The sequence below is a fragment of the Spea bombifrons genome, chromosome 4 (genome assembly GCF_027358695.1).
Source record: "Spea bombifrons isolate aSpeBom1 chromosome 4, aSpeBom1.2.pri, whole genome shotgun sequence".
In the NCBI taxonomy this organism is placed as follows: domain Eukaryota; kingdom Metazoa; phylum Chordata; class Amphibia; order Anura; family Pelobatidae; genus Spea; species Spea bombifrons.
This window is the reverse complement of record NC_071090.1, coordinates 98851719-98873215: the sequence shown is the minus strand read 5'-3', so window position 1 is coordinate 98873215 and position 21497 is coordinate 98851719. Positions and strand designations below refer to the sequence as shown.

At 39.2% G+C, this 21497-nt stretch overlaps 2 protein-coding genes and 1 long non-coding RNA gene across 3 annotated transcripts; all 3 read right to left on the bottom strand.

Moving 5' to 3' along the window:
* Positions 1–7672: 7672 nt before the first annotated feature.
* On the bottom strand, positions 7673–9408 carry LOC128491483 (acrosin-like). The gene is made up of 5 exons (XM_053463803.1): positions 9339–9408; positions 8841–9039; positions 8471–8736; positions 8083–8228; positions 7673–7930 (listed from the first exon to the last, which is right to left on the bottom strand). The coding sequence occupies exons 1-5, from the start codon at positions 9406–9408 to the stop codon at positions 7673–7675; spliced, it is 939 nt and encodes a 312-aa protein (XP_053319778.1).
* Positions 9409–12734: 3326 nt separating this feature from the next.
* LOC128491807 (uncharacterized) lies at positions 12735–16441 on the bottom strand. The gene is made up of 5 exons (XM_053464130.1): positions 16330–16441; positions 14994–15109; positions 14480–14759; positions 13598–13744; positions 12735–12940 (listed from the first exon to the last, which is right to left on the bottom strand). Exons 1-5 carry the CDS (start codon positions 16412–16414, stop codon positions 12828–12830), a joined length of 741 nt encoding a protein of 246 aa, XP_053320105.1. The 5' UTR covers positions 16415–16441; the 3' UTR covers positions 12735–12827.
* A 3590-nt stretch (positions 16442–20031) lies between these two features.
* On the bottom strand, positions 20032–20908 carry LOC128490435 (uncharacterized). The gene is made up of 2 exons (XR_008353948.1): positions 20822–20908; positions 20032–20094 (listed from the first exon to the last, which is right to left on the bottom strand). It is a non-coding gene; the product is annotated as an uncharacterized LOC128490435 (long non-coding RNA).
* Positions 20909–21497: the final 589 nt, after the last annotated feature.

The window sequence follows — 21497 nt, the reverse complement described above, 5'->3', positions numbered from 1 at the left end:
AGTCTACTACATACTTCATTCAGTTTTGGTATTACAGATATGTGGGCACTATTTACGTGCCGATCTAACCCCAGTCCTGTTCAGCATGAAGACCATATACAGCCTAATGGTTGGGAAAAACTCACATCTGAACCCAGGGGAGACCTAATAGCCAAGTTAAGCTCCTCATGCTTTATATGGGCTTCTAAAATGTCCATGGTGTTGAGTGAGAGGCTCCTTGATAAATGTTTGTTGCAGTAAGCTTTGATTTTCCTGGGTGGTGCAGTATATAGGGAACATCGAGGGGTGGAGGGTAGATTGTACAGGGCTTGATTTTACTGTCGTAAGCACCGTGCTGTTCCCTTTGTTGTATGGCAAAGGGCATTGTTACTGTCTCCAAATTTTAGGGATGTAGTGTTGAGCCCGCTTTGCGCAGATCGTCATTGGCAGTGTACCAGGTTTATTCCCAATCTCATTGAACTGTCTCTGTGTTTTAAGCGTGGAATTAGTCAGCTGTGAAGCTGTCAACTGTTCCAGAGTGTCAGCCGATAGAGAAGATTTGTGAAAGATTTCTAGCCTGGCTATCTTTTGTGTGATATTTTGTATGTGATAGCTCACCATCTTTTTAAGTTTAGAGTAAATGTATGAGGTGTCTACGGATGACCACTTTGTGAGCTTCCCATAAAGTAGGTTTAGGCATTGTTTTCATTAAAGTAGTTCCCAAGTGTGCTGTGAGCTCAGAAATATGTGCAAGGTTCATATTAAGTCTCCAGCCTCACGGTCTCCTGGTGGCCGGCCATAACTTCAAGTTCATGTGTATTGGAAAAAGGTCACTCCAGGAGGAGGTGCCTTTACAGTGAAGGAAAGAATGATTTGATCCCCTACTGATTTTGTATGTTTGGCCACTGACAAAGACATGATCAGTCTATAATTTTAATGGTAGGTTTATTTGAACAGTGAGAAACAGAATAACAACAAAACAATCCAGAATAACGCATTTCAAATAAGTTATAAATTGATTTGCATTTTACTCAGTGAAATAAGTATTTGACCCCCTTGCAAAACATGACTTGGTACAAAACCCTTGTTGGCAATCACAGAGGTCAGATGTTTCTTGTTGTTGGCCACCAGGTTTGAAAACATCTCAGAAGGGATTTTGTCTCACTCCTCTTTGCAGATCCTCTCCAAGTCATTAAGGTTTCGAGGCTGATGTCTGGCAACTTAAACCTTCAGCTCCCTCCACAGATTTTCTATGGGACTAAGGTCTGGAGACTGGCTAGGCCACTCAAGAACCTTAATGTGCTTCTTCTTGAGCCACTCCTTTGTTGCCTTGGTTGTGTGTTTTGGGTCATTGTCATGCTGGAATACCCATCCACGACCCATTTTCAATGCCCTGGCTGAGGGAAGGAAGGAATCTCACCCAGGATTTGACGGCACATGGCTCCATCCATCCTCCCTTTGATGCGGTGAAGTTGTTCTGTCCCATTAACAGAAAAACACCCCCCAAAGCATAATGTTTCCACCTCCATGTTTGACGGCAGGGATTGTGTTCTTGGGGTCATAGGCAGCATTCCTCCTCCTCCAAACACGGTGAGTTTGAGGACAAATAGTTCGATTTTGACAAGAAAGGTTAAATTGTTCTAACTATGGATGTAGCCTCACACTTCTCTTGCATACCTCATGATTTGGGCATTCAAGCTATAAAATACTTTTTGTGGGGTTATTCTAAGTACTCTGGGGGTACTTTTGTTGAGACCATTTTTTCTGACACATAATTACTTTGTATTTTTGAGTTCTTTGAGCTTTTTCTCCAAAAATTTGGGACGTCGATGGGTACCATATTTGTCCCTTCAATGCTAATCTGTTTTTAGATTGGTGGAAAGCCTCCCATGCCTTTGGAGATAAGAACCAATTTAGAACTTCCATTGTGATGTATAAAAATATATTGTCGAGCTAATATTCATTTGGCAAGGTAGCCAAGGACAATTCAATGGATTTGTGGAATATCTGAATGATCTTAACTTAAAATTCAAATTTGCCACTAATAATTAAGGCCGACTATCATATCCATGTGGAATTTATGAACATTGAGCTAATAATATACAATAAATATAGTGCTTTGATATATCATGGCCTTTTGGTAACATTGTTAAGGTGTATACACTTATCACAGCTGTTACCAATTCATTAACGGTCTACTTAAAGCTGTGTCATAGATGTAAGCCGATACCTACGTCTAAGTCGGAAGGACGAAATGCATCAGATGACTACCGTATTTTTTCAGACGGTAGGCGCTGAATACCAAGGACCTCCAACAATTACAGATTAGAGCGCACTTGTTTTTCGTAGTAAGTGGGTTTTTTGAATGAAAGCAATTTGGCACTTAAAGGAAAATCTTGAGGTTTGCTGCAGTGAGGGAGAAGTTTTATGTACAGAGGAGTCTTCTGGTTTAAACCATGGTAGCAATAGCTAAAAGTTAGAACGAATGTCCATATGGGCCAATGTCATCAAATCGTGGTTTGAGGGATTTCTTTGTGAAAGTAGGATCATGATGCACATCTCATCCCCATTTTGAGGGGCCATCTGGCCGTCTCTGTTGTTTTCTTCCTTCTCGGTCGAGGAATGCGTCTTTGAGGAATAGTGTGAAATCTTAACTTATTGTAAAGATCTGCTGTGATTTGCCTTTGCAGGTGACTTTCTTATTCGTCTAATGCAGAAAGTATCCAAACCCTACCTATTTATTTTCTCTATATTTAACAAAAATATGGTTGATAATAATATATTATATCATATTCTGTAGACTTGGGTGTCAGCCAAGTCTTGGTGTTCATCTTTGGGGGGGGGAATCCCCTTTATGTTCCAAGTATATTTGCCCTTTCCTGTGTTTGTTTCGGGCAAATATCCGTGGAATATGAAGGGGATGCCCCCCTCCCCAAAGATGTCTCTTTGTTTTCTGCCGTTTTTCTAGCAGGGGTTAATAAGGAGTTAACTCTGTAACAGTAAGCAGCCTCTTTGGCGCCAGAATTTTAAAGGTCCTTAAGAGCAACTCTATTTGTCGCCGGTCTCAAAATCAGAAAACCGTTCTGAGCAACTTGGCCTGGGACCTGCAGGATTTAAGCCCCCCCCCCCTGTTAAAGAACAGGGCAAGGTACACCTCAGAGAAACTTGGGCTGGGGAGACCAATGGGTTCGGTGCCAGGATTTAAGTTTTGAAGGTCTGTAAAAGCAACACTATTACATCACATAAAACCTAGGACAAAAACAAAAGGTTAGAAGAACCAAAAACAAGCCCACAAATCTAAAGGATTGGGTATGTGAAAGTATAAATGTTTAAGGGAGACCAGCAACTGTATCCCAATGAATATAGATCAAATAAATTATTACTAGAGTCTTGCTATGGCTGAAGATCAAGCTGTTATGGTGGGAGACACACGATAGCAGACCAGAGTCTAGCGAAGGTGAAGCACTGGTAAGTGGAAGGGTGAGGGTTGGGTGAGTTGCTAGTTCTCCAAAAGAGCACATATATATATATATATATATATATATATATATATATATATATATATATATATATATATATATATATATATATATATATATTCATCCAAATAAATGGTAGCACACAGGGAATAAAATCCTTTGTGGATTGACATTTTATATTCCCTTTGTGGTCCCATTCATTTGGATATACAGTATCTCCCGTTCCTCCACATCCCAAAGGTGCTCTATAGGATTGAGATCTGGTGACTGTGGAGGCCATTGGAGTTCAGTGAACTGATTGCCATGTTCAAGAAACCAGTTTGAGATGATGTGAGCTTTGTGAGATTATTTAGATAATTTAGTGCATTATCCTGCTGGAAGTAGCCGTCAGAAGATGGGTACACTGTGGTAATAAAGGGAGGGACATGGACGGCAACAATACTGTGACGTTTAAACAATGCTCAATTGGCCCATTGTCCGATTTTGGTGAGTCTGTACAAATTATAGCCTCAGTTTCCTGTTGTTAGCTGACAGGAGTGGCACCCGGTGTGGTCTTCTGCTGCTGTAGCCGATCTGCTTCTAGGTTCGGTATGTTGTGTGTTCAGAGATGGTATTCTGCATATCTTGGTTGTAACGAGTGCTTATTTGAGTTACTGTTGCCTTTCTGTCATCTCCAACCAGTCTGCCCATTCTCCTCTGACCTCTGACATCAACAAGGCATTTCGTCCACAAAACTGCCGCTCACTGGATATTTTCCATTTTTCGGACCATTCTCTGTAATCCCTAGAGATGGTTGTGCGTGAAAATCCCAGTAGATCTTTCTTCCCCATTCTGATTCCCGGTTTGAACTTCAGCAAGTTGTCTTGACCTCGTCTACATGCCTAAATGCATTGAGTTGCTGCCATGTGATTGGCTGTTTGTGTTAACAAGCAATTAAACAGGTGTACCTAATAAAGTAGCCAGTGAGTGTGTGTGTATGTTTATATATATATATATATGTATATATATATATATATATATATATATATATATGTATGTATATATATATATATATGTATATATATATGTATATATATATATGTATATATATATGTATATATATATATGTATATATATATATGTATATATATATGTATATATATATATGTATATATATATATATATATATATATGTATATATATATATGTATATATATGTATATATATATATGTATATATATGTATATATATATATGTATATATATATATATATATATATGTATATATATATATATATATATGTATATATGTATATGTATATATGTATATATGTATATGTATATATGTATATATATATATATATATATGTATATATATATATATATATATATATATATATATATGTATATATATATATATATATATATATATATATATGTATATATATATATGTATATATATATATATATATATATATATATATATATATATATATATATATATATATGTATATATATATATATATATATATATATATATGTATATATATATATATATATGTATATATATATATATATATGTATATATATATGTATATATATATATATATATATATATATATATATATATATATATATATGTATATATATATATATATATGTATATATATATATATATATATGTATATATATATATATATATATATGTATATATATATATATGTATATATAGTGACAGAAAGGCCGGTACAGTAGTGGATGGGCCTTATATACGCACTACTTTGGCCCTTTATTTGCCCTTATATGTAAAATAGAAGCCCCAGGGTTATAAATTGTGTAATGGGTCCTTGGGGTAAAGTATCCAGAAGAGCAGGGTGGGCTGGTGCTCCAGCAGTTTTTAAAATCCAGACCAGGATTTACAGGTGACCAAGTACAGCTCACCTGGTCTGATCAGGAGGGTTTAAAAAGCCCAGCTTGGTTCAATTCAGTCTCTTCTTATTTCCAGCCAAGAAAGCTGCTGGAAAAAACCTTGCTGGATTTATTTTGTTTGTGTTACACCTACCTGTCCGGCCAGGGTCCCACGGCGTTCCTCGCGCACGTCCTCCTCGTGTACTGACAGCCTTGATCGGGCTCCCGCAGCATATCAGCGGCGCAGGCATGTCGGCGGCGATCGGGTGTTCGATCGCCGCTACATGTCCACGGTGGCTATTACCAGGGCCGGCCGAAGACTTAACGCCGCCTGGGGCGAAGTTTAAAATGCCGTGGGGGGGGGCGGCGGCATTTTAAACTTCGCTCACGCCATTATTCCCCCCCCCCGTACTTACCTTTAAAGAGTCCGGCCGGCGAGTCTCCCTGCTCTGCCACGGTGCCGGTTTGTAATGCTGAGCGCCGGAAATTGACGCCACTTCTGGCGCTCATCATTACAAGCCGGCACCGAGACTGAACAGGGAGACTCGCCGCAGAGAAGAGAGAGAGGGGCGCCGGGCGGGTAAGCGAAAGCTACTCGGCGCCCCTCTCTCTCTCTCCTCCGCTTCAAAACAAACAACCAAAAAAACCGCTTCTAAAATTGCCCCAGTCGGCTCCATTGTAGGGCCGGCCCTGGCTATTACATTACCTCTCCTGCCTGTGTGGCACTTCCGCGTCATTCGCGGAGTTAACACAGGCAGGAGGTTTGTTGTATTGTTGCCATCGCGCCGACGCTATTATTGCGCCGGTCGCGATGACGACATCTTACCTGCTCTCCCGCCATTGGCTCTATTTAAACTTCCTTGTCCTGTGTTTCCGTGCCCGTTCAACGAGTTCATATCATTTGTTCTAAGGGTGTTAGTGTTGCCATTGTTATCTTCCTGATTTTCACGTGTACCAGACCTCGGCTTTCGTTCTTCTGACCTTGTTCCTGCGCTGCCTGTCCCAACCTCGGCTACTGTTCTTTGACTTCGCTCCTGTGCTGCCTGCCCCGATCCCGGCTTGTTTATTGAAAATTTCTCGCCATTCCTGCATTGTGGGTCCATCACCTGTGGTGCCAGATCCCACGTAACAGCTTGGTTGGAGTGTTTTGTTGGGAGGTGGGGAAGCCACCCCAACCTAGAGAGGAAACAAAACCCTGTGTTTAGTTAGTGCTTAGATGAGCAAGGGTTTATTTTTGTTTATATTGTATTTTTGTTTAGCTGCTGATACATTTTTAAACTTTATCTGGATCTGGAATTGGCTTTTATATTACCCTAGAAGACAAGTGATTCTGAAAGATCTCTAACTCCCTGTGCTTTAAAGGATGTTCAGTTACAATATATATATATATGTATCAGACTTGGGTGCTGGGGAGGTCTTTGTTCATCTTTGGGGGGGGGGGAATCTACAAATGTATCAAACAAATTAAAGAAATGTATAAAACTGTAACAATTAGCAGCAGCATTGACATAGCTCCATTCATTTCACACCAAAGAATGAATGGGAAAGGGCAGCTGCTCAGACTCTTTATTGGTTGATGCCAGACGAGCCCCCTGCCGGCGACCAATAGAGTTGGTCTTACGGACCTCTAAATCCTGGCTCCAAATTCCCCACCCTGATGAATCCGAGGTGAATCTCAGCGAAACGAGCGTCAGGTTAGAGTGTTAGGGATTTATTTTTCTCACGCTGTTAGTTTTTTCAGGATAGCGTGCTAGGGATCTATTTTTCTCACACGTCGATTCCCCTGCTATACTACGGAAGACTTTAGATAGGCACTAGAGGCAGTGACTTTTATGGGGGAAAGGGACCAGGAAGATAAGCTAGGATTAGGCTGGCCTAGTATATATACGAACACGAAGAAATGAAGATTCTTCATGCTGTGAATCTTCGTACTTTTATCCGCTGCCATATTCGTTTGTTATTATTTGGTTTGACAAAGGAAAATGCAACATTCGTGTTCATTCTCATGTTCTCCTGAATATGAATGCACAAGTCTAATGTGTATATGTATATGTATATATATATATATATATATATAAATTAGGGAGGGACCAAAACGAAAATTGTGGACCGAAACCGAAAATGCAACATTCAATTGACCGAAGCCAAAACCGAAAATGAACCCCCACCCCCCTAAGAAAAAAGAAAAAAAAATAACCACACATTTATTCATGCATTTCTATTTATTAATCTTATCATTCTAATCTACACATTGCTGACATGTAATAATAATCCTCTGGTGAAGAGATGGTTCAGATTTGATTGTTCTACTTCAAGAGCACCCAAAAATTAATGGGTTTCCTTGCCAGCTTTGCTGATTTTCTCAGCTAATTTAGGCCAGATTTTTTTCATAGCCTTCATCTTCAAAGATTTGGATGCAGGCTTCTCGGACATGTGTTTAGAGATCCACTCGAGGTAATACTGGGTAGAGGTGTAAACTCCAGGGTTTTGCTTCTGGCCACAGCCGGAGCCCCAGCTGGTTATGCCAACCACGGTGAAGAACTTAGCTTTGGTTTTTTTGCACATCAGAGGTCCTCCACTGTCACCCTGTGTGAATCAAGAAAAGAAAGCATTTCTTAAGAAAACTATTAATAATTACTACATCCTCGGATGTTCCTCTGCACTGTTTTATGAAACAAATACTTTACATGGTGTTAAAAACATTAACAAGAAGGGAATGAGTACAATAATGGTCTTACCTGGCAACTGTCGATACCACCCTGTTCATATCCGGCACACAAGTTGTAGTCACCCAAAGCTCCATTGTACCAGGTTGGACGGTTGCAGCGTTCCACTGGAATTAAATTCACAGGAGCTTCCTGGAGGACGTCCGATGTTTCAGTGGCTGATGAATAAAAGAGTTATCAGATACAGGGCTGGCCTCAGAAATCTTGGTGCCCCCTCCCACCCCATGCTCCTTCCGTCACCCTTAGAATGGAGTGACCTGGCTCTAAAGCTTACAATGGGGCCACCAGGCCCCAGTGTCCAGAAAGGTGCCACAAGGGCCCAATCCATGGATAGGGGAAGATAAGCACGCAGGGATAATGAGAGAGTCTATTCTTATATATAAAGTCTATGGATACTTACAGGCTTCTTTAAGGACGCCCCAGCCTGCGATGTAGCATTCGTCCATTTTGTCCAGAATGGCTTGTTTGGCCGGGAGACACGCTGGCTGAGTGTAGTCATCAAATTTCAGAGGCTTATTCAGCCTGAGCAAGGTGATGTCATTACTCTCCGTTTCCGGGTTGTAGTTCTCGTGTTGAATCTTTTCTTTTATAGCTCTGATCTGAGCCTTTGTCCCCATGTCTGAAAGTTGGTTGGCGCCAAACACAAGTCTCCAGGTATGATAGTCACTGAATAAACCAAAGTACATTTTATTAGTGAATTTACTTTTTCAGGCATTAATAAATCCCATATTGACCTAAGTGTATGCCATGTTAGTTTTTTGTTTACTTACTTGCCGCGATCTTTGAAACAATGGGCAGCTGTGAGAACCCACAAATTATTGAGGACAACGCCGCCGCATAAATGGAAATACTCGTTGTCAACGTCCTCCTGGATACTCACTGCCCAGGGCCAGTTACCGGGCTCCGCATCCTTTCCCCCCACCACGCGGGAGCCACGGAAATCCTCCACTAGGGGTCTGTTTCCACAGACTGAAATAAAAACAAAAGGTCTTTTAATAAACAGGATGTCCCTGTAATCTGTAAAATGTAACTTTATTGGTATTTACACAATATGGATAATCTAGTATGAATAACACATTATTAAATATACTTGGTTTTAAAACTAATTGTCAATTATAGGCATTAACCTGTTTTAAATACAATGGGGTATGAGCTGTAAAACTATAAAACATCCATAAATCATAGAGTTAATAATAACAGTCATTGCGGTATATAATCATCCCTAAAGCCCTTGATGCCAAGTAATCTGTAATAACCGATAAACTCACCTCCATGTTCTGAGCTCTCAGATGACACCAAAAGAACCCAAATAATAACACCGATCAGGAACAGCTTCATGCTGATACATCCACATCGAAAAGCTATCTGAGTGTGCAGTAGAATGTGCAGCCTGCTTCTAACTAAGGGAGTTATGACTTCATTAAAGCAGAATCAATTATTAGTTCACAAAACATGAACGTGTGAGACACGGCAACATGATGAGGCAGGGGAGAAAAACAATAAACAAATATATAAAAAATTATTATATATGTACAAAACCACATTAAATAACACAAATACATTCACTGCTTCTTCAGCCTATTTAATAAACGGTATTAATGTGTTTATGGTATACGTAAAGCATCATTAAATATGAAACACTGAAAGAGGAAAATGTAGAACTCTACTTGTCTTACATTATTAATACTAATATAGATTAATATTAATATAGAAAAACCCTGTTTTTGTGTTTCGCAGGCAGCCATAATTTTTGTATTAGGTTGGCTGAGACTCAGGGAAACATCATCTCACCAAGAGACTCGAATTCAAACCTGCAGCGTTCCCAGGTATAATGATGCTTATTCATTTGGAAACTAAAATACATAAGAATTGATTGCTGATGTCTTTTTGTCGCCGTTGGTAGCCCTATGCCCACATTATTTGTGTTCTATGTACAATATAATGCACTGGCTTATGGTGATTAATATGTCTCATATTAAACCTAAAGCTACCATTGTTTCTAGCATTTGGAATATTGTCATTGGGCCAACACTAGGAAAGATATAAAGATCAGATGGAGAAGAGAATTAACTGAATGTCATGAAAGCTAGTGGCCCAGTAGAAGATTCAACTTCAAATTAACAGTCACTTTTATCTGAGGGTAATGTGATCCTATTATCTATATTCTTATGCTAAGAGGCCACAGCGTATGTTCATACAGAAAATGAAAAGATAATTAAACCAGGAAAAACACTATTTAACTGTTAGGGAAGGAACTGCGTTATGTAAAGTTAAGGACACCTTACCCCCACCTGCTTGTGCGACTGATCAGGCTTCAAATTAATGTAATGTAAAGCAAGTTGAAGAAATAATTGGTAAATTGGAATATAATTATCACTAACCGTCTTCAATATTGATTAAACCGTGGGCTACTGTTTCCCTGCCAATAACCCCCCCCGAACGATCCTTAGCACGCAATCACACCCTCCACCCCAACACCAAAAAAACCCAGAAAACAAGTAGTTCTATCCTTCTGACACTAGCAACACTCTGCATGAGACATCTCCACTCGACTCACACAGGGCAGGAGCACAATACTATGCCGATCTGACGAGTGACCCGAAATGCATGTGCGCGTTGCGATCAGAGCCGGCCTTGGATGTTGACACCCTGTGTGGGCCCCCCGTGTGATTTGAACCCACACCTTCCAAGTCCCTTTATCCCCTCCTTCACTGTGTCACACCTCTGTCCTACTCCGCCAGGATTTGCACCAGCACCCAGATTACACACAGACGCAGGACTTGCCCAAATTTCATCCACGTGGTCCCCTCTCAGTCTGGCGCTTGCAGTTACGTTCTCTGGAGTCTAAGCGCGGGAGCTGATGTGACCCCCGACACTCTGACTTACATGCTTACTGCATACATGCGGGGAGCACAAGAGGCTTCCTGCCCCCGAAGAGAGAGACAGCTGGTGAGTTGAGATCTATTTTAAGGAAGAGCCACCGAGTAAGTGCCCTGTTCCGGTGGTGTTCTGGGCTCAAGGGGCAGCTGCTTTGGGCCTCCAGGGATTACTGGACCCTGGGCGGCTGCCCCTTTTGTCCTGCGTTCAGGCGGTCCTGGTATTGTTTAATCTCATATGTATTTGGCTCATACTGACTACAAGAGGTAAAAAATCTGCTTATTTTATGTCACTGCCAACCATTTTTAACCCCCTACTAATAACTGTACATAATACACTTTACATATACTGGTCACCAACATGTGAAAATGATGTCCTGAAAGTGTAGACACCTGATCAACCTTTGAGTTTCAAGAATGACCTGTCATTTAATGGGACATACATTTATACCCAATCGTAGGCAACTACTAAGGTCAGGATCTTTGAGCCCTATGGAGATACCTTCAAAGAGTAGGGTAGTTGCATGCGCCCTCATGTAGTGACATCAATGTGCCACTAACAAGATACATGAATGCTCTACAGTTACAAGAGAGAGAGATTGATACAATTGTAACATTTTTAAAACATTTATACCCAAAGTATGGTAGTTATCCAGTGTCTTTTTAATTGTATGTTACATATGATATATGCATATAGGTAAATACCAATGCAATATCTGTAAATAGCATCTTTGGCTTGTAACATAACAGGGACAATCCAGAAATCCGATGTAAATAATATAAATAAACTTGACTTTTTGGGGAAAAAAAAAAACATGTTTAATTAACAGTCGGTTCAACGTGTGAATAGGCCATGGCTCACAGATTCTGATGATTTATCACCAGTTTGCCTGTGAGTGATCTGGTCCATAGACATTACTGTTATATTCGTCACTTTGGGTACAGTCATAACATTGTCATGGAGTTACATCCTTTTAATATATTGCTAAGAGTACACTTTGAAGGTTATCCTGAATAAAACAAAGTATTGCGGTAAGTCAATGATGCTACTTTTAATTGGGCCAACATATTCATTGCCCCGGCTATACGTCTTTTTTTTTGTTGTTCCCCAAAAAGGGGCATCAACTTTAAGCGCAACTTTGGAAGTCTACAGGGTAATCCCCGCCGTTTACAGCAGCTTCAATGTCTCTTCCTGTTACTATTTAGAGTAGCTTAGAGTTGTAAACAACACATTGTTTTGTTCATTGTTACATTTTATTCTCTATTTAAGAGGATTCTTTCATAAAATGTGGTAGAAATCATCTAAAAATAATCTAGGCTGCCCAGGAAGTCAGTTAAAATAATGGATTTGATAACCATGTCTTTAATTTTCCCTCTATCACACAAAACGATGCTGCGTGGAAAATGACTAGCTTCCTCTTTTATTTGTTCAGTTATATATATATATATATATATATATATATATATATATATATAATAGATCAGCACCAGGCAATTAAATAAGAAATGAATGTGACCAGGGTAATTTATATTATTATTTGTGTCATTTTGTCACAAATTTTGAACAAATTTATAGGGACACTCCAGATATCACATGCACTTTAATGTATATGATAACTAAGAGGTCCCTTTAAATTATGTGGTGCCCCCCTTACAAATGTATAGGGGGGGTTCTGTTTGTAACTAATATTCTTAGTGCAATAATTTTTTTCTTGGTGGTGATTGTGATCTGATAATGTATATGTCAGACTTCTATATTAACAATTCCATAGCATAGTAATAATAAAATATTTAATGTTTTTTTTTATATAATACAAAACTTATTACAAAGAAGGCATTGAAAATAATTCTTTAATGGGAACCTATAATTTACATTTTTTTTTAAAACTGATGTGGAAATAGTTCATATCTGGCAACCGGATGTCTCGGTGAACCGCAAGGTTGGTTCCAGTTGGCCACGCGGCTTATCGAATAGGTTGTTCTATATTGTATTCCTGTAAACAGAATGGAAATACACATTTGAAATATGCATCCATCATAAAAATCATTAACATTAAGTCAAAACAGCGCAAAATATATACATTGTCTGCGCAACCAAAAAAATATTTCTTTTAGAATATAAATATAAAGAGGGAATTTTCTTTAAGGACCTCAGTAAAGTTTGCTGCTCTGACAGTAAAATCAAATTCATGTCTCATTTTATTTATGTATTTTGTTGTGAGAAATCAAAGCTCCTTTCAGATAGGTTAGTCGTTGGACGTTTAATTTTTTTTTTTTAAACAGTCTATTCCCTTAATAGTTAGAAAATGTAATTTCTGTCTCATTTGACTCCTTTGGAGTGGACCATTCCATCTTTTTTTAAGGGAATAAACTACTCAAACATCTGGTAATATAGCATTTAAAGTCTGTAATCTGAATATTTGCCTTATTATTGGCCTCCGCCAATGAAATGTATTTTAACATACCTCCCAACAGTCCTGTTTTTTGAGCACTGTCTAGCTGTCCCAAAAATTTGGTCCAATAAATTCTTCTATAGGTGCTAATTATTATAGTCATGGTTACAGGGACATATTTTGTTGCAGTAACATCAAATGGAGATAACTTCCTAACCCAATACATTTTTGCAGACCGCTTATAAATATGGGACTGACCTCTGCTGTTTCTCAATTGCTTTTTGGGAAAGTTCTCATTTTGCAGAAAATAACTTCTGTTTGCCACGTCTCCAGCTGGCCTCAAAGACAACGTATACGGACTAAACATCTCTTTGGATCCATTCAGAACATACTGGTCAATGTCACCTAAAACAAGAACACATGTCTGTATTACAGCAAACACCTACATTATCCCATCATGGACTCATTCATACCACGTTCTTCCTCAACCTGAGCATTATCCCTATGAAGAGCACCATGGTAGCAGATTTGACGCTTTATCCTACTTTTTAATTTTTTAAGGTAAATAAACCTATGTAAATGTGGAAGAGGCCATCTTAAATCCTGTTTTCAGGAGAGGAACAATAAGCAGGAACATTCCATTGGCATGCTGTTTAACCTCTTATGGTAGACCACCTGGAGCCCCACCTTGCCCTTGTCTACAAGCAGCCAATTAGTAGCAAGAATAGCTAGACCATGAAGAGTAGCTGCAGCAGCAGCAGGTGTTAAGTGTTGTTTTTTTTATTTATTTTTTTCGTTTTGGAAGAATTCATAGTAAAGTACTCAGAAATTACTTTACTACGCATTCTTCTATAGGGTGATGTTAGGGACATTAAACAGTGATCCAGAAAACAGGAACTAGGGAGCGTTAGACGAGTTCTCACAATAGGTTATGCAGAATCCTGTATTAGAAATATTTTATAGCACTATAGGATGTGGCAGAACACTTAACCTGCCATAGATTGTTGTGCTCTGTTCGTTAATGTTATTTTTTGTTCTAGGTAACAGGATCGTCCCTGTTAAAGAGTGGCAAGCAGGTATTTTGCCATATTTTACACACCTCTTTACTATATTTTCTTTGCATATGAGGAATAGACTTACCAAACGTTTCCTGTTCTTGTGAAGGTCTATCAAACCTACTAACGCTCCCAGAAACACCAGGAATAAAATATCCTGGGTCAAACTTGAATTCTTTATTATAGGAATTGGCAGAGAGCGGCTGAACCGTAACAGGCGAGTTTCCTTGAGAGCTAGTGCTGAGGAACCAATTTGGGGCCGTAACCGGCTCAAATGAATACGTTACAGAACCAGTTTGTGTAACGAAGAAAAAAAACTTCTGGGCATCCGGGCTGCTGTAATTAATGGCGTTTTGAGTCTCTGGCTAAAAAAATAAAGAAAAACACAGAAACAATGTAAGTATTAAAAACTAAGCTCTCCACAATATAAACCAACATTTTTTTTAATCTATTCCATAGGTCCTTATTTTTAAGTGTTAAATGCTAACTCATTTCATTTTTATATATTTGTGTTTTTGTTCATAATAATATTCGATATAATTATTGTATACTGAAATTCCTTTACTATTGCACTGTACATCGAAGTGTTTCGCACTCACCTGTACTTGAAGTTTGCCAGATTGGTAAGAGAGATATAGGTTTGTGTTATAGATGTTTAAACTAACAGGGGTCTTCTCTCCTTGTGCTAAATTGCCAATGCCAATGATAAATTTTGCTGCAGGATTAAAGCATACGATCCCTGTTAGTAAATAGGACATAAAGCACACCTGGCCAGCATCGCTATGTTATTGGGTAAATAAAGCCTATCCTTTAATAGAGGGGCCGCCTGCATCTGCAATCCAGCTCTCTGTGTTAGCTCTTGAGGCTCTGGGGTTTACAGTTAACCACAGGGCTCTACGGTAGTCCTTTGATCGCTGGGGGATCTTGAGCTTCACCCCCTTCGTGCTCATTTACTTCACCCCTTTCATATACTGAAGGAAAAGCGAGATATCAGGTTGGGAAAGAGGGGCTTTCCCTCCTAAACAGGGTCACTTGGGCACGGAGCACAACTATTCCCACCTACCCAGCTTTGTTTCTTTTCAGCTTTCATATGGAGGAGATGGACAGCTCTTGGAGAACCAGCCTGTGAAATTCCCAGGTATGCTCATGTGTGCTCAGAAATCATGCATCAGACATCAATATACCTGAGAACTCTGTGGGTTTGTATACAAAAACAAAAACTGTCTGCGCTTCTCACCCTAATAAAGTTGGCAACAAATATATAAACATAATATAAATGAGAGGTTTTGGTTATATGAATTGGCCAAAGCATAATTAAGCTCACCCGCCACGTCAAGGCACACTCTCAATAGGGTGAGAACCTACTCTCACCTCCTACGTAGTGGGCACACAAAGCAGTTTATACTGCTACCAAAACCTTATTAATGTGTTGGGGGAGGTGCAATTAAACCTCCTCCCATTTAACCCCTGGACAGCAAGCTGCATTTGCAACACGCTCACACTGTTTGGTAGGCCTCATATTATACATTTGTATTATTTAAGCCTGAGACTAGCTTAGCGCACCAACATTTTTTTCTTAACTCTGGGTTTGACTCTAGATTGTAAACTTTCCCTCTAGATTGTAAGCTTGCGAGCAGGGCTCTCTCCACCAAATGTATCGGTTTATCTTAGTCTGTCAAATCTTGTCTTGTCATATCCCTTGAAATTATGTATTGTATTAAGCGCTGCGTAAACTGTTGGCGCTATATAAATAAAGGATAATAATAATAATAATAATAATAATAATTGACCTGGAGGCTCCATGTGAAGTCCTGCTTTCTGGGTCTGTTTGTTCTTTCTCTAGGCAGGAAACAGCATTTGGCTGTTTTTCCCAAAAAAATCTACCATAACTTTTTGCCAGATTATTTAGTGAAAAGGATATAATATAGAACTAACCTTTTAAGTTCACATTTTGGCCTTGCAATGATTTTGCCCAAAGCGTCCCATTTTCCACAACACATGACTTCTGGAAAATATCCATAATAGGAGTTGGCGTGTTAGTGCCAATAAATTCATGCTCGTTGTCACTGGTAGAAAAATACACATAACTGAGATCTGAAATAAAAATATATATAAAAGAACATTCACTTGTTATTCTTGTTATGCATAGTTTTTTTCTCCTGCAATAAACATTATGCAAAGGGTGAAACAACCCAACAGCTAAAGCGCTTATCTGGGACCATTGTGGATATCGCTGATGAGTAACAGACCACAGGGCAATGCTTTTTTCACCTGCTGGAGGCAGCAAGATGTTTCTGATCTGCCTCTCATCTGGAGCAAGAGAGAGGTCCCTGTCCACTACCTTGGAAATTCCTAGGTTTGCCACAGAATGAACTGGTTTTCATTTTGTTCAGCCATTCATGTTCAGTGACCCAGCTCTTCTGACTGACAGTGACATGAGGAAACTACTTGATGGTAAGCAGTAGAAGGCAGAATGTGACCAGGATTGCCCCCCCCCAAATTGAATAATATGTGCTGACCATTTAGTAGTTAATTCAAGAGTGTATTGGTCTGCACCGTAATATAAATCAGGTAAATGAAAAAAAAAATATATATATATATATATATATATATAAAGGAAAAATAAAACAAAGAATCAACAGAGAAAAAAATGTAATAGAGAAACTGCTGCAATACTACCAGTTGGTAGTGTTCCCTAAATAGCAAAAAGAAAAATATGCAAAATCTTTAAATTCTGGTGTATGCGCTAGCTCCAAAACAAATAAACAGGTTACAGAGTATAAAAATACATAATTAAATATATAAGAAACAATTGATATGGTATACAATCAATTGGCAAAACAAATACACAAATGCTAGTGACCTGGTGCGTTTCGCCCTTAAGGGGCTTCTTCAGAGGATTTTTAGAGCTGGCTTAATAATATAGACATTGTAACCTGTAAGGCCTGCTTTGCAGAGTAAAAGGAGTATAGTATGGCTGATTCATTATAGTGCAACTGGATTTAATTCAAAACTGTGTATATCCCTCACCAGGTTCAATTCTATTTTAAAAGTGGGGCATTCACAGAGGTCTACCCGCTACCCACATTGTAGAGTCATCAAAGAGCTCTTGATGAGGGGCGAAACGCGTCAGGTCACTGGCATTTGTTTGGCAAATTGTATATTATATCAATTGTTTTTTATATGTTCAATTATGTATTTTAAATATTGATGCAATAAGCCTCTATTAAATATATTATTTTTATACTCTGTAACCTATTTATTTGTTTTGGAGCTAGAGCATACCACACCAGAATTGTTTTATATATATATATATATATACATATATATATAGATATATATATATATACACGTGTGTATATATATATATATATATATATATATATATATATATATATATATATATGTTTAATAGAGGCTTATTGCACATATATATATATATATATATATATATACACACATTTATTTGTTAATGCATAGGGGTGGCTGCTGTAGTGTAAATCTAGCCCTGGATGTTTAGTTGAACTTACCATTTAGATCAAACTTCTTTATCATATCCAAGAATCTCCGTTTCCTAACAGGAACTATGAAAACTTTGGCTATGTTCTCCCTCAGTGATGCATAGGGAGGTGTTGGGTAAAGAACCTGGTTAGCTAAAAGCCAATTCTGTCGTAGGCCAATGTCTGTGGACATCTGTAGACAAGCAAGAATAAACAGTAATAGGAAAAAAAAACCTCAGGATTCTTTTTATTATTTTATATAGCACCATCATATTCAGTAGCGCTGTACAATGGGTAAACAGGACATAATAAGTAGTATATAACAAAACAATTTGACTTACAGAAAATACTTAATATGTGTGACGGGCTAGGTAAGTAAACATGCAGTCTTTAGATATGAAAAAGTTATTACTACCCCTTATCAGAGTCAGATGCGTGAAGAGAACATTCAGGCCTGATTTTGACCAGTCCTTAATATAAAGTGCCATGTGAAGGCCTGTGTCAGGAGTGGGTATAGTGGTTACTGAGAAAAGAAAAAAGGCTGCTGAATACCACCAGATTGTGGCTGTTCCCAGATAACCCCAAGATAATTATACAGCTATTGATACAATAGTGGTCAGCACTAAAGATTTGAGATTACAAATGTATTTCCAATAAATATACCATATTGGCCCGAATTTAGGCCGTGCCCCCTTAGATTTTGGTGCCATTTTAAAGAAAAAAAATATTGTTAAATAAAAAATACATGCCACTCTGCTCCCCAGATATGGTACTCTATCCCCTAGATATGCCACTCTGCTCCACCGCAGACTTACCAATGCATCCCCAGACTCCCTGGTGTCTAGTGGGGGCAGCTGATGGACATCTTTGCGATGCGCATAGACAACCTCCGCTGCTGCTGGCACTTCCGCTTCCGGCGCTCCGTCATAGAAGCTCCAGCGGAAGTGCCGGCAGCAGCTGGGTTGTCTGAGCGCATCATCTTCACCGGCGGCCAGAGAGGAGAATACCCCACAGCGCAGCAGTGGACCTGAATCCTCCTCTGGTAACCGGTGGACGTCTGCGCAATGTGCTCAGACAACCTCCACTGCTACTGGCCGGTACTTCCGCTGGGGGTTCTATGACAGAGCACTGGAAGGTCATGTCACGCCGGCACTCCGTTGTAGAAGCCCCGGCTGAGGTGCTGGCAGCAGTGGAGGTTGTCTGAGCACATTGCGCCGACGTCCACCGGCTGCCAGAGAGGAGGAACAGCTGCCCTGCGCTAACATGTTTCACCTTTCGGCTTCAACAGAGGGGTAGATAAAATAAATGTGTGATATCACTATAGCAATGTGCTGGAATTAAGCACAGAGGTGGTGGTTATCCTCCAATATATGCTAATAGATTGGTTAGGTGTAGGAATCACCAGTGTGGATAATGATTCCGCTTGTTGCGCAGACCGCTAGCTCCGAGCTCTCGGCAGCGTCTCCTAACACAGGCCGTTGACGTTAGATTGACGTTGTTGGAACCTAGTGTTCCAGAGCCACATCATGCAAAGCCATGTAAAGTGCAGCGATCATGCTTCTGTGACTCTTGTATCTCACACATTATATTTTCCTTACCTCTGTTGGCGAAGAGCCAAATCTTTTAAAGGAAAGTTCTTCATTTTTCCTGGGGGAAAAAAAACAGATTTTTTTTTTTTTATGGAACTATTATTAAAAAAAAAAGTCTTCTACCAGCCAATCATGAAATACCGTAATATAGACTAACATTACCAAGAGTAATGCACAAACTGGTGGCATATGCCTGAAAACAGGCAGGCTGTGGCCAAAAACGTGTAGACATACATTTTAGTGGGAATGGTTATGGTTTAGACCATTCCCTTGGAATCCACCACCTCATGCAAAAGTCCACTCAAAGCACTGTCCCAGAAGCGGGTTTCTCCAAGTCGCCTTCCCGTTAAGTGAGTGAGGGCTCAGCTTAGCCAACTAGTGAGACCCAGGAGTTGCCAGGAAACAATGTTTCCAATATGTGCTGACTTGAGCAGGGGTAATTATGACACATTATCACCCTATGTTCGGTAATTTCTGAATAGAGAACCTAAAGATGATCCTCTTCCTACCATGAAGTTGATTTTTAACAGCGTCTTGTGTGATACTCACCATGCTGCTGGTGGGAGACCCATTACTGCGGTGTTAGCAGGCTGATATACTGATACCAATTTCTGTGAAGGGAAAACAAGAGAGTGTGTAGTGGTCCTAGATAATAATAATAAAAAAAACAATGTATATTCTTTGTACAGATACAAAACAAACCATAAGCACCGAGGCAGAAGAAAAAGGAACAGAGAATAATGACACATTTATCATATTAACAAAAATTACTATTTTCCTCATAAAAAAATAATTTGTCAAATTACATCCATTTCACATTGTCAGTTTAGACACAGGGAAGAACATAGCTACCTTGATCACTTGATTATGCTGATTCTTATACTTAAAAAAAAAAAAAAAAAAAAAAAAAACCATTCAAGAAAAGGCAGTGGATGGATGGAAAATGACGTTCAACTAAAGCTAGACTGGGTCAAAATAGTTAAGACATTGAATTTGTTCTACATTTGGAAACCAGACCTAGCGACCCCACACTCTCCGTTGCTCACTTGGTTTTTGTTACTCAGCATAAATAAATGAAAATATATCCTTAATCTCTTACATGTCATTTAATTTTTTTCAATGCTTTGCAGTACCTCTTAGCAGCAGTTATTAAATGAAGGATTGAAGACCCATAACTTAGTAAGTCTGTCTCTGTACCACTCCTGTTCTCTCAAAAACATCTAATTCAGCTCACATCGCTGGTGATTCACATTCTTTCATTGTGCCAGAAAAAAATACATCTGTCAACAGTAGTTAAGCTGCTACACTTACACCCCTACATGGATCCTCTTACTTTACCTGTGCAAGCCACGATTTGTCTCCTGGTAGCTCGGGGTGCTTTGTGCTAGTGTCAGGTGTCAGGCTTCTCCTTATAAATATGCTCTGGGTTCCGTGTAGGGCGGTACTCAGTCGTCATCTTTTCTTCAATAAGTGCAATTACATCACTACATGCTTCAGGTAAAAGTTGCAAAGGTATCCGGGCTCTATTACGGTAATATCCCACATCTTTCCGTGCTCAGCGGAAAGAGGATGTTTGAGTCATGTCGTATTGCCACCCCTGTGGTAGTATTAGTGACATTCTTAAGATATGGATACATGTAGCTGTCTTGTAGGATTTAACAGCTATCATTTTTAAATCAAAGTACATCATTTAAAGGCGCTGATCGTATTACCGTTTTAAAACAATCTACCATTTTTCTGAAGTTTCTTTTTTCAGAAACACTCAGCTGGGCGTTTTAATTTGTTCCCTCGGCACTGCTCTGCTCTCGCTGTCTGCCATTTTCTGACATCTTGGAGGGGTGTTTGTGTGAAGATCTTCTAGTTGAAAGGGGCCAAGGTGGTTGTAGGAGGTCAGACTGCTGCAATGTAATAGACAGAGGATGGGTTGGAAGAAAGAAAGAGAATCTCAACAAATATTTTAATGCTGTTTTTAAGTGACAAGGAGCGTTGAGGAGAAAAACAAAATGGCGGATCC

Excerpts from the sequence above, each read along its gene's own strand:
- LOC128491483 (XM_053463803.1), bottom strand. The coding sequence starts at position 9,408 with ATGAAGCTGTTCCTGATCGGTGTTATTATTTGGGTTCTTTTGGTGTCA. Across the intron at positions 9,040-9,338 it reads TGAGAGCTCAGAACATGGAG|TCTGTGGAAACAGACCCCTA; the intron begins GTGAGTTTATCG and ends TTTTTATTTCAG. Across the intron at positions 8,737-8,840 it reads TGTTTCAAAGATCGCGGCAA|TGACTATCATACCTGGAGAC; the intron begins GTAAGTAAACAA and ends TGGTTTATTCAG.
- LOC128491807 (XM_053464130.1), bottom strand. The coding sequence starts at position 16,414 with ATGGATATTTTCCAGAAGTCATGTGTTGTGGAAAATGGGACGCTTTGG. Across the intron at positions 13,745-14,479 it reads ACAAGAACAGGAAACGTTTG|GTGACATTGACCAGTATGTT; the intron begins GTAAGTCTATTC and ends TTCTTGTTTTAG. Across the intron at positions 12,941-13,597 it reads GCAATTGAGAAACAGCAGAG|GAATACAATATAGAACAACC; the intron begins GTCAGTCCCATA and ends TTCTGTTTACAG.